At 36.2% G+C, this 12,838-nt stretch overlaps 1 protein-coding gene across 1 annotated transcript in view; it reads right to left on the bottom strand.

The window, feature by feature from the left end:
* The window catches only part of GLDC (glycine decarboxylase), a 41,210-nt gene extending 28,854 nt beyond the window's left edge, over positions 1-12,356 (bottom strand). Inside the window, exons 1-2 of the mRNA XM_032212964.1 lie at positions 11,912-12,356; positions 11,339-11,417 (exon numbers count right to left, since the gene is read on the bottom strand). Of these exons, the coding sequence (XP_032068855.1) occupies positions 11,339-11,417; positions 11,912-12,214 (382 nt within the window). The 5' untranslated portion in view covers positions 12,215-12,356. The remainder of the gene's footprint in view (positions 1-11,338; positions 11,418-11,911) is intronic.
* Positions 12,357-12,838: the final 482 nt, after the last annotated feature.

The following is a 12,838-nucleotide window of genomic DNA, read 5'->3' as shown; positions in this document are numbered from 1 at the left end:
CCTGATCTAACACCCCACATTTACAAAAAGTGTGATTTGGAGAAAAATGTTTTATTGATTTAATTTTCCATAATTGGTAAATTGATTTTATTTCCTTGTTTTCATGTGATGCAGTCATTAAGGAATGGATGAAACTCAAGGAAAGTCAAATTCTAGGATGCTATACATGTGGTCTCAAGCTTCTGAATCAAAGGTAGGATTTACACCTAATAAATCAATAAATAAAATTTATACTCATCCATAGTTAAACTTAACACATAGCCCCATTCACTATGGATTCTATCATTAAGTCTTTCTTTGTGTGGATTTGGACATCTCGTGAGCTAAAAGCGATTCAATCACATTACAACAGCATCATGCTGAACCAATGAGTGGAGTCTGCAGGCCAACTTTTGTTATACTACACAGAAAAAGTTATATGCATTAAAATGCAATGTGCTGCTATCAGCCTGAGAACAATTCCATATATTTTGCTGGGAAGGTTAGATTTCCCATGGATTCTGCCCTTGAAAATATACTGAGAAAAAAAATCAATCATCTGAGAAATCAGTCATATTGGTAGCCTTTCCAATGAGGATCAAATCTCTTTGAAGCCTAATTCCTAATCAAATTAGGCTTTACCATAATTCCAATAATATCCTTATACTGCTTAAAGTGAAAGGAATATAAAATTATACAGATCTACGCTGAATGCACAGAAATCCCTCAACACATGGTTGAATTCATGAACAGCTGCAAGTTAGCAAATGAAAATTTAAAAAACCCTATGATGACAGGATACTACTGCAGAATTAATATCCCAAATGCATATTCTGGAATTGCTTGCAAGTTAATCAGTGTCTATTTTACAAAGGAATGTGAACATCAATACCAAATCCTTTTTCTACCTTTATAGTAAATGATAAAAAAAAATCCTGATTCTTGGATAATAAAACTGCTGTACAGAAATAAAGGAGGGTATTTTGGATAATACTGCTTCTGAAAGAATTATAGGAAATGTTAATTTACAACTTTTTAAATAATAGCTGAAGTGAAACTATAGTTCTCAGGATTCTAATTGTTAGAGTATCTCAATAACAACTTGGCAAATTTCATCAGATTGCAATAGCAAAACAGGTTTGAAGGGGAAAATGAATTCAGTTATACTATATATATACTATAAACACACATATGTTGGTGCTGTAAAGCTGCAAATCCAGCACATTTAAGGGGGTTTCTAGCAATTTGGCTTTAAAATATTCCATATAACTTTTTATTGTAGCAGCAGTTAGTTTCTTCTGCACAATACTAGCTATGCATTGTCTGATCTGGTCACCATGCCAATTTATAGATGGGCCGAACTATCTCTATTGATTATTGGGAACTTTCCAGTTGATTTGCTATTAGTTTGGCTATCATTGCTTTGTCTTTTCCAAAATAGCCCAGTATTTGGACCATTTTTACTGTGGTTTCAAATGCATCACAGACGAGTTGCAGTTAAGAGACTGAATCCTTACCTGGAGCCAACCTTCTGGGATGAAAGAAGATAGGAGTTGATTCTGGCACAAAACCCTCCAATTGATATTCTCCCATCCCTGCTCTTGATCAGCTTTTGATATATTTTAATGTCAGATCTGTCTCTGGTCTTTTCCAAAGGGTTAGGGTTAGATCATATACCATTCAAAGAATTCAAACTCTCATGCCTTTCCTGTTTCTTCTTGACCCTCATTTAAATTACTCACAGAAGAGGCACGGCTTGCTGTTGAAACATTCATGTTCAAACAGACTTTGCAACACTATCCATGGCTTTCTTGCTACATCTTTTTTTAAAAAAATATGAATGACTGGTCATTTATAAACTATTTGACCATTGATTTAAGCTGTTTATTCTTTTGTCTCCATTCTTGGGTTTTTGTTGGGCTTGGTGACTAATGGCTTCACAATTATCATCTTTGGAGCAGACCATCTTGAGCAATCTAAGTTATTTGATTTGTATTTCTATCTAAGCTGGTTGCCAATTTTCCCTATGAGCCTTTCTAAGACATCATTCTTTTTCTCCGTGAACCAGGTCACTGACCACAGCAGCAGTATCCCTGGCCTTCTAATGCCTGATTGTTAGGGGAACTGTCCTATACAAACATAACCAGAATCCAGGAAAAAAAATCATGCCACAATACTTAAATGTATATAAGCAGTACAAATGAGAAGATCTTATGAGATATGAATCTTGTTATGAATCATGGCTAGTAATGGTGTGGTCTTTATTTTAAGCCTTAAAATTATTATTTGCCAGGAAATCTGCAGAGTGTGGCAAAGAAAGCTAAGATGGTGACTATGATGTTATGATCAAAGTTCCTCCTGTTTTTAAATGCATGGGCACACTTGTGCGATGAACATGAAAAACTACCAGGATTCTGATTGCCCTGTCAAATGCCATCTGGTGCCATCTTTATTTTTTTCATTAGGCCCTGTGGGTACCCTTGACTATTCCAATACACATGTTTAGAGGTAAGTAGGCGTGCTTATATTGCCCAAATGTCACAAATTTTGCATAGGAAACTTGCACTAGTTAACAATGGAAATAAATATGTTAATATAACACTGAGGAAATGAGAAATCCTTATTTAAAGACAGACCCTTCTTTTGTAGTTCAAAGGGAATCCTATCAACCTGTGATGGGGGATGTGGAAGGAACAGGTAGCACAGGGGAGAAAAAAATTAATTAATGGAAACACTAAAAACTTTAAATTCTTGGAAGTGAGATCCTCCTTATACAGGCAGTAAATAACCCAGGTGGTCATTTTAGCAAACATAACAGGATTTATTTTTCTTGAATTTCTATCCAGCTTATCAATAAATAGCCTGCCACCAACACAAATTTCAAAGATTAAACTACAAGAAGAAATCTATAGTTCAAAGACTATCTGTTTTGTGACAGATGTGGCAGATAATAGACTAAAAAAAGTGAGCAGAAAATTGATTTGAAATTATGATGGAGGCCAGATTTCACAAATACATATTTTCAAAGTGATACAGACAAGAATAGCTGCACGGAGATGTGAAATAGGCTGCATAATGGGAACTATGCAAATAATTTAGTTCGATATATTGAACAAACTAGTAAATCACCAATGCATCATTAAATCTATTCTGGAAGATGATTTATAAGTATTTTGATATGCTTGCATTTAGAATCTTTATCCTAAGTGTTTTCTTGTGGTAGTCCTTTTGGACTCTGCTGTAACTTTTTGCACTACTGGACTCACATTAATAATAATTAATTACGTACCAGTGTTACAACACAGCTGTTGCCTAATGATTTATATCTTAAGATAACGATTACACAACTAATCAGTTCCTTCTACTTTTGAGCTAAGTTAGTATAATTTTATGCCTCCAGAGTTTTGTGCCTTATGACTCATCAGCTTTAGTCAGCTCAACCAATAGCAGACAACGTGTCATTTGTGGTTGAAAATGGAGCATACTTTCTTATACCCAAAAGTTAAGATTCTCTTTTTGTGGGAGATCTGTGTGTGTTATTATATTTTATCTTTTTGTTTCAAAATAAAAAGGTTCATTGAATCCTGAGGCACAGCAGTATAACACTGAAGTAGTTCCAGATAATTTTGGGGTTGCACTTGAACTCCAAATGACTATTAAACAATGTTTAAGATGTATGTATGTATGTATGTATGTATGTATGTATGTATACACACACACACACACACACACACACACACTCTTTGTATCCTATGGCTACACTAAATCTGATAGCTCATACATATTTGCCACAAAAAAGATAGCCTTGGCTAAAGTACAAAATATTTGAAATCCCTTTGTAGGCAATATTTTTCATATCATAGAACAGATATTGGCCTTTGATTATGCATCAATTTGAAGGAATCTGTAAACAGTGTACTCAATGAACTGTGAACTTGAAATCCAAGAAGGCAGTAAACACTTTTAAGAAGACTTTGGCAATAAGCCACCTGACTCAGCCTCCTTCTCCTAATTTTCTAGGGCAGCAGTTACCACAAAACATACTACAGCAAGTTCACTTGCTGGAAATAGTTAGCTAATCATTCAGGAACTTCAGCTGGCAATTCCTTTTGCTAAATACATGCCTGTCCTGACCTTGCTTATTTTTCCCAGTAGAAGGAATTGCATAACATGATCATAGGCAATAATCTTAGTATTCAAGATCAAAGTTCATTGATCTTTTGGTACTGCTTATTGGAATTAGAAAAAAAAAGAATACTGCACATTCAGTCCAATGTTAACTTTCAAGCACCTCCAGAAACAAGGTGTTACTTTTCCCTGGAAAAATGCCCTCCATTTCTCATAAGAGCTTAAGTAGTTTTTAAACACATTATAATTACCATTCATTTTCTATATTTTATATCCATGTGTCAGCAACCAATAATTACTTTTTTTACACTGGTAGAATTGTTAAATATTAACAAAAATATTTTACCATATCTCCCATACATATTGGAAATATTTCTAATAACTTCATGGAAAAGACTAAATTAACACTGGGTTACAAGTGTTCCTTGACTTTCAATGGTAATTGGGATAGGAAGTTCTGTCGCTAAATGATGCATTTGTAAAGTGTGACTGCTTCACTTAATGATGGCAATCCCCTGCAGTGCCAGTTGCCACTGTTAACCAAATCCCCCAATCATTAGGCAAGGCAACTTCCTCCTGGCTTCCCAGAATCAAAGTCAATAAAGAAAGTGGAAGGAAGTTGCAGGCAGACAGCCAGGTGAGTGGCTGCTGCTAGGTGGGGAAGAGACGGATGGGGTGCATTGTAGTGGTTGGGGAAGGTGTCTGAGAGGCATGATATGGGTCATGAATGATATGTGAGGATATGCAAGGGGCATGGTTCAGATAGGGAGGGTAAGTGAGGGTGCAAATGTAAGTTGGTGAGGGATTCAGAGAGTGAGCAAAAGACGCAGTGAGGGGCTGGGAAGTTGAGTAGGGATGCAGAAGTGACTAATGCAGTGCAGGTGTAGAGGGGTTTAGGGAAGGTATGTGGTAGAGGAGACTCACCCCAGCAATTTGCTGTCTTCCCTGCCAGCATCCCTATTCACAGTCTGTGAAAGGGAAGGTTGCAAATGGCAATTATGCGATCACAGGGTGCTGCAATTGGTCATAAGTGTGAAACAATTGCTAAGTGTCCATGTTGCAATCATATAACTGGTGAGGTTCTGGGACAGCCAAAACTCTTAAGGACTGGTTGTAATTACCATTTGTTCAACACTCTTGTAATTTTAAACAGTTGCTTAATGAATGGTCGTAGGTCAAGGACTACCTATAGAATTTCTCCCTTTGGATCCTAAAATGCAGCTCGGATGAATAAAGTATTATAGACATGAAAACTTCCATTCAATCCATGAAAGCAAGTAATACGGACGACAGTCCAGCCCAATCAAGCATTAGGCACGGTTGCCATGCAATCTGAAAAGAAAGCTGGAATCTGCTGATTAGCTTTGCTAACCTTGCATAAGCATTCAACAAAAGTGAATGTTCTGAATCTACAACTCTTGGTGTAATAGACATAAAGAAACATGAGTCCATTAATATACCAGCACTTTTTAAAATGTGGTCTCTCTCAACCATTTTAAAATACATAATTTTCATCAGTCTGACCCAGAGATATCTGGATGTACTACATGTTCAGTAACATAATCCACAAGATGGATGTACTGTTTTGTAAATGTGTAAATATAGTAACTTATTTATATTCATAATAGTAAACCTCTATGCTGAAAGACAAATTAAATAGCAGACCATATAATCTTCTTTGCAATTATGTCCCCTCCTCATGTTTTGGAATACTGGAAAATTCTGGTTTATATATTTTAGATGCTAAAGTGTACTCCATCCTTGAAAATATATTATCAAAGACATACAATTTCTATAACACAATTTACATTCCACTGCTTCATTAGGGAATTGCCTAGAAAAACTCCCAACTATCTCCTTCAAGATACCAAAGAATCTCTAATGAGACCACCTCCAATTACATACAGAATACAATTTTCATACTGCTGACCAACTGACACAGTTGAAATGAATGAACTCTTGAAAGTTAGAAATAAATGAATGAAGCAACAAATGTCTAATGATCCCTAATGGATAACCTGAACATTAGCTTCATTATATATTACGTGAAGGAAACTGGTGTAGGTAATGTTTAGTGCTATTAATTCGATCCAAGATTAGTTACTTCTAAGAGTCATTTCAATGCAGCAGTAAAAGGCACTAGGTTATATACCAGGAGGTTCTGCATTCTAGTCTTGCCTTAAGCACAAAAGCAGCTAGGTGACTGGGTAAATTTTTCTATGTCAGCAATAAGAAATGGACAATGGCAAACCAGTTTTGAAAAATCTTGCCAAAAAAACTGCAGGATCAGTTTTTTTGGCAATGAATCAAGATAGACTCAGAGGTACATGTGTGCTCTTTCTCACACATACACAAGCAAGCATTAGCCCACAGAGGTTAAAATACTGGTTGGTCCACTCCATTTATATTAAGCCTTATCAAATAATAAGGCAATAAATATCAAGCTGGGAACAAATAATGCTGAGACACAAAGGGAAAAGTTCTCCTTGGACATATTGAGATAGAGTTCACCTTCTAAAACTATACATTTCAGATGGAGAAACAGGAAGGGCACATCTTGAACAGAAGAAAAATAAACAGAAGAAAAACTGCAAAGTGAAAAGATTTTCACAACTTAAAACATTTTAACAAGAAATGAGTGCTTTGCATTTATAGTCTGGAATGTGCATCCTTTAGAACTCTTTAAATATTAAATCAATCTAAGAACTTGCAAGGCAACTTAAGTATCTAACACCTAAGAAAAATAACTTAAGAAATGCTGGTGATATCTCAGCCAATGCTGAAATACTGTTTGATAGAAATAGATGACAAGACAGGACCTGCTAAATGGATTATGTGAATACTCTGCTCATAATACCAAACCTCCCAATTTTAGGGCACTTTGGACAATACAATCGATAGCATAGGATTTGTAATTTATGAACCCAAACTCCTGGAGTGCACTATCTTGCCCATTCAAGAGATGTAATTATTTTTGGTTTACTTTATTTTAACGTTTTGCTTCAAAAGAAAAAGTTTAAATGACTCTGGCTTGCTGCAGTATAATATTGATTTAACGAAACCAGTTCCAGATAATATTTTGGATTGATTTAATAGGCACTTCAAGTGAAGTTTTAAGATATCTTTGTTGGTGTTATTTATCATATCATAGAACAGACATTGGCCTTTATGCCTCCACTTAGAGAAAGCTGTAAACAATGTGCTGAATCCAAAGGAGTGTAAACACTTATTATGAAATACTTGGCAATTAGCCACCTGACTCAGCCCATTTCTTCCTGCAGCGAAGACAAAATGTACTATATAGTAAAATGACTATTCTGGAAATAGTTAAGTATTTATTCAGCAACTTCAGCTAAGAATTCATTTGGATTAATAAACGCCTGTTTTGACCTTGATTATTATGAGCTGAAGGAATTGCATAACATGAGTTAACTTTGGTCATTGATCTTTGGCACTGCTCTATCAGAATTGAAAATGAGAGAGAGAGAAAAGGAAATATAGGTAGTCCTCAACTTACAATCACAATTGAGCCCAAAATTCCTGTTGCTAAGCAAGATAGTTATTAAATGAATTTGGCTCTATTTTTCTTGCCATAGTTGTTAAATGAATCACTGCAGTAATTTAGTAACACAGTTGTTAAGGGAATCTGGTTTCCCAATTGACTTTGCTTATCAGAAGTTCACCAAATAGGATCACATGGCACCGGGACATCGCAACCATCATCAATATGAGACAGTTGTCCAAATTTTGATCACGTGACCTGAGTATTCTGCAATGGTTGTAAGTGTGAAAAATAGTCATGATTCACTTTTTCAGTGCTGTTGTAAGCTTTGAGCAGTCATTAATTGAATGGTTGTAAGTCAAGGACTACCTGTACTACACATTCAGGCTAATGTTAACTTTTAGGCATCTTCAGCAATAAGATGTTACTTTTATCTGAATAAATGTCTATATATCCCAAGAGTCTATATAGTTTTAAAAATACATTACCATTGCCAGTCAGTTTCTAAATATAATAACCAAGCATTAGCAGATAATAACTTTTCTTTAAAAGAATAAAATTGTTAAATGTTGACAATTTTTTTAACCATATGTCTCATATACGTTGGAGATATTTCATAACAATTCATAGAAAAAACTATATCATACAGTAGTCTTTGGCTTACATCCATCTGTTTAGGGACCATTGAATTTCCAACTGTGTTGAACAAGGGGTACTTACAATGAGTCCTCTGAGTTCTGACTATCACAATCGCTGACATGATATGATTGTGATTTCTGACACACCTTGCTGGCTTCCCATAAATAAAGTAAATGGGGAAGTTAGCAGGATGTTGGAAGTCACAGCCATGTGAAGTTCTCATTTAATAGCCTGCATGTGTCAGGCATGAACAACCAGATCCACACATGAAAACTTTAATTAGCCATTTTATTGCTCAAACCTGGGAATCTTCTCAGAGTAGCAGTTTGCACCGAGGCTAGATTTGATAGGTTCAATAAAGTGTGTGTGTGTATGTCAGATTATGCCATCTTATGCCAACGTAGAGGTTCCAGGCTAATTCCCGCTTGACTCCTCCCACTGCCTTAGCCAGTCTCTTTCCAACCACATTGTCCTCACTTAATGACAGCAACAGGGATTACCATAACTTATTCACTAATTATTATTCACTAATCTAATTTAGTAGATGATAAACAAAATAAGGCTGAAGACAAAGTTAAAATGCAGTCATGAAACACCCAAACATTTATAAGTGAGGTCCACGATTCAGCCTACATTACATTATAATGTAAACATTAAATTTATATTAAATGCAACAACATGTAAAATTACTACAAAGTGATAATATCTAAAATTTAAGTGAATTATGGTATATAGAATGTTTTGCAAAATAGTTTAGATAACAGTTTAACAAGGTTAACTTAGCAGATACCAATGGTTTCTCAGGAGATCAACGATTGTTGGATAATAATATGGAAATCTAGCTTAGGACTGAAAGAAATGTGGCTTTAAAGATGGTTTTGAAATATTACAAATATATAAAATATATCTCATCTTCTTGTTGGCCACACCCATCAAATTATATTAAGCCATACATTACTTACCACAAACCATTATATTCCTCCTTGACTTCTTTAGTTAGTAGCAGAAGCAAAGCAAGCTATATTATTTCTTCACATTATTTTTTTTTAAGTAACATAAAATCTGGGAATTTCTACTTGCTCCACCACTTACTAGACAGTTGATAGAAATGGCTATATTTTATGCTAGGAAGATATATCTAAATACCTCAATATTATATAGTTTGGCTGAGACATGTTATTCCTATGCTACTATATCTGGTCAGCATAAATCCATTTGATCACTAACTGGCAACAACATTTTAAGTTTATTTTTATTTTATTATTTGTACCTCTTTGCTACCATCTAGTAAATGTTTGGATTTCTGCAACCTTGATATGGAAGACATAACATTGCAGGTATTTTATCTGAGTTAATTAAATTATGTTTCTCTTGAAAATCATTTAGCTATATTTCTTTAAATATTAACATTCTGATTTTCCTGATTTTGAAGATTCCAAATATTCTTTCAGACAGAGATTACTGATTATTCAGTCAAAAAAAACATAAAGGTAGCTTAGTAAAAAAATTAAAAGCTACATTGGCATAAAGATGCAAATAAACTAGGAAATACAGTAATTTTTCATCACACATGGATTCTTTCCTTTGTGTTTCCCTTTTGATTGTATCACCTCTGGCTCTTTCATTCTGGCTGCAGCTTCTGTTCTGTGATGTCATCAAAAGGAACCAGATTGAACTAGCCAGGAACTTGACAAAGCCGCAGGGCCTAAAGTTTATCCTCAAATTGCTGATGAGCCACATCAAAAGTAGAACAAGAGGCTGAAAATCCCTTATAGGGTACTGTACATACCAAAATATTAGCAAAAATAAACACCCAGCAAGTTATGCTGCATGAAATACAATAGTATCTAAAAACCACAATACAATTGTATTTATAGTCTACAACTTCAATTTATCAACCTATGCCATAAGTGCCAGGAAGAAATCTTTGTTAAGAGAGCATTTTCACATTATGCATAGGGGTCTCTTTACAAATAAGAGTTAATGTTGTTTTCCAGTTTTTTCTCTTCCTCCACCCATAGAAATTACTTTATGTATAAATGAATTCTGTTTCAATCAAAAGTAGTGCAATTGTTTTGAGAAAGCGTTCTGTACTTAGTGAAGGCAGATGTTCTGAAATATAACTTAAATGATATTTTTGGAATTGTTTGTTGACAGCTAAAAGGTAAAGATTCCTTCAAGCTCAATATAACTTTTAGTGGCTCTAGTAAAACATTATAGTTTTCTCTCTCTTTCTAAAAGGAGTTTGTAACTATATAGAAAGGGTTTGCAACATCCTTTTTCTCATTTCCCAGACTAAATTACAGTTTTGTGATTTCCTGGCTATGTTCTTATCCAAGTATTAATTGGATAGGATATAGCTAGCTTTTGTGGTTAAATGCTGCTAGCATATCACATTTTCAATAACACCAGAAATACACCAGAACATATAATTTGGATTAAGGTATTCAAATCCAAACTCCTAACACAGGGGTGTCTTTTCTGCAGTGATTTAAACAACATATAATAAAAATATTATCCTTCTACCTGGCAATCTTGAATGCATATAACAATGAACCTATACCTAGAACCCAGAAGTGATTCAAATAACAATACTGTACAAAGAATATTAATACATTTCAGAAATATACTTCTGCAATTCTTAATCCACACATGGCTATATTATAGTTCTTTGGTAGTTTCTTTTAAATCTGTTTTAAAAGCTCTCATTTTACTTTGAAAAGCCTCTTCCTCTGCTTTCCTAAATAACAGTTTCTGTAACAATAGGTTAGAAGCAATAAATATTTCCATGATATTGTATTTAGATATAATTATAAGAACACTGAAGACTAACATAGCACCTGTGTATATTTATATTGGAAGATCTGAAATCATAATCAGATCTTGCTATGAACATAAAACTGCACCTAGTATAGATGAGAAAATGTAATTTTCCTCTAAACTTTAGTGATTAATTACTATAGATTACATGCAAAGGGGAGGGGAGGATATTTTAATTTGGGTTTTTGCAGCACCCTTATGGTTGCTAAGAGTCAACACCAATTTGATGGCACATAACCATAATAACAATTGTGTGAAAAGGACACTTACATATATGGTCATCCATCTTCAGAGGTCGTTGCAAGCGGATATTAGCAGGAATTGTTCTATTGATCAACTCATCAATCGTCTAAAAATACAAGGGATATATCAAAGCATCATAAAAATCAAATTTAGGCTTCTACTTCTTGTAAGATTCATAGTCAAAGAGGCTAAAGGGAGGAACCATAAAAGAGGTTGAAGAAATGTTCATTAAACTTCTCAATAACAAAAAGAGATTTTGTGAAATTCAATTCACATTCTTCCTCCATCCTTTTGAATGGAGATCAGTTGATGTGACATGGTAGAAAATGATTTAGGATACGATGATGTGAGTCGGAGGGAGAGGGATACAAAGACAAAGCAAATCGGGTGCTGCTAAAAGGGGAATGTTAAAGAAACTAGGGGGTGGGTGGGAGGAAGGAAGAAAGAGGGAGAAAGAAAGAAAGAAAGAAAGAAAGACAGAGACAGACAGAAAGAGAAAGAAAGAAAGAAAGAAAGACAGAGACAGACAGAAAGAGAAAGAAAGAAAGAAAGAAAGAAAGAAAGAAAGAAAGCTAGCTAGCTCAGGTGGAGCTTCCTCACCGACAAACCGATGGTTTGCAGCATCTCTTGCTTCTCTTTGTCCCCTGGACCGATGTGTCTCTCGGAAAAGTCATCGTGGCTGCCCAGGAGTTTCTCGATGTGCCTGGAAGAGGCGGTGGCGACGGCGGTGGCGGCTCTTGCTCCGGGGTTGCTACTGCTTCTTCTCACACAAGCCAGTCTCAGCTGCTCCCTGCGTCCCCATCGGCCTGGCGGCTTCTTGCCTCCCCAGACGCTGCCATGGTGCCCGTGCAGATTGCCCCCCCGACCCACCAGCCTCCCCCACCACTGGACGCAAGACTGCATGATGCCTAGAAGCCGACGGTCTCCAATTCGCCTGGGCAAAGTTAGTTTGCGCCTCGAAGACGGCAGCCGGCAACTCTTTCCTCCCAGGTCCCCCCGACCCTATTATAGCCCCCAAGCCGATCGTCAGCCGAAGGGAGGGCCTTTTGGCCCCGCCCTGCCTCTGATCTCCCCGCCGAAGCCACCTGCCGAGAGGCTGCCCCCTCGCCAGCCAATGCGCGCTCCTCCCAAGGCTGGATTGGACAGGACAGGACAGAACAATCGACGCGAAACTGGCTGTCAGCCAGTTCCTCGCAGTCAGGCGTTATCGTAGTTGTTTCTCCAGGTTGAAAAGAAAGATGATGACGGAGAGTGTTGAAATGATCTTTTTTTCTCCTTTTATTTTTTATTTTCACTCATTTTTCCTCCTACCCTAATTTTTGTTTCAATGCTTTCCACACAAGGATCACTTGTTGCTGCAGAAATACTCCTTAGTAATTCATTCTGCCAAAGGCAAATCTCCATAGCTGGTATAAGGATAACCCAACAAGGAGTTTTGGAAGGTATGTCCAGATGTCTCCACAAGTCTCTCTTGGCCACCAGCCACAGTTCTGCTACTGGAAGGAGGACTCGGATTGTTGTTGGGGG

The sequence above is a fragment of the Thamnophis elegans genome, chromosome 3 (genome assembly GCF_009769535.1).
Source record: "Thamnophis elegans isolate rThaEle1 chromosome 3, rThaEle1.pri, whole genome shotgun sequence".
NCBI lineage: Eukaryota > Metazoa > Chordata > Lepidosauria > Squamata > Colubridae > Thamnophis > Thamnophis elegans.
This window is presented reverse-complemented; position numbering and strand designations above follow the sequence as displayed.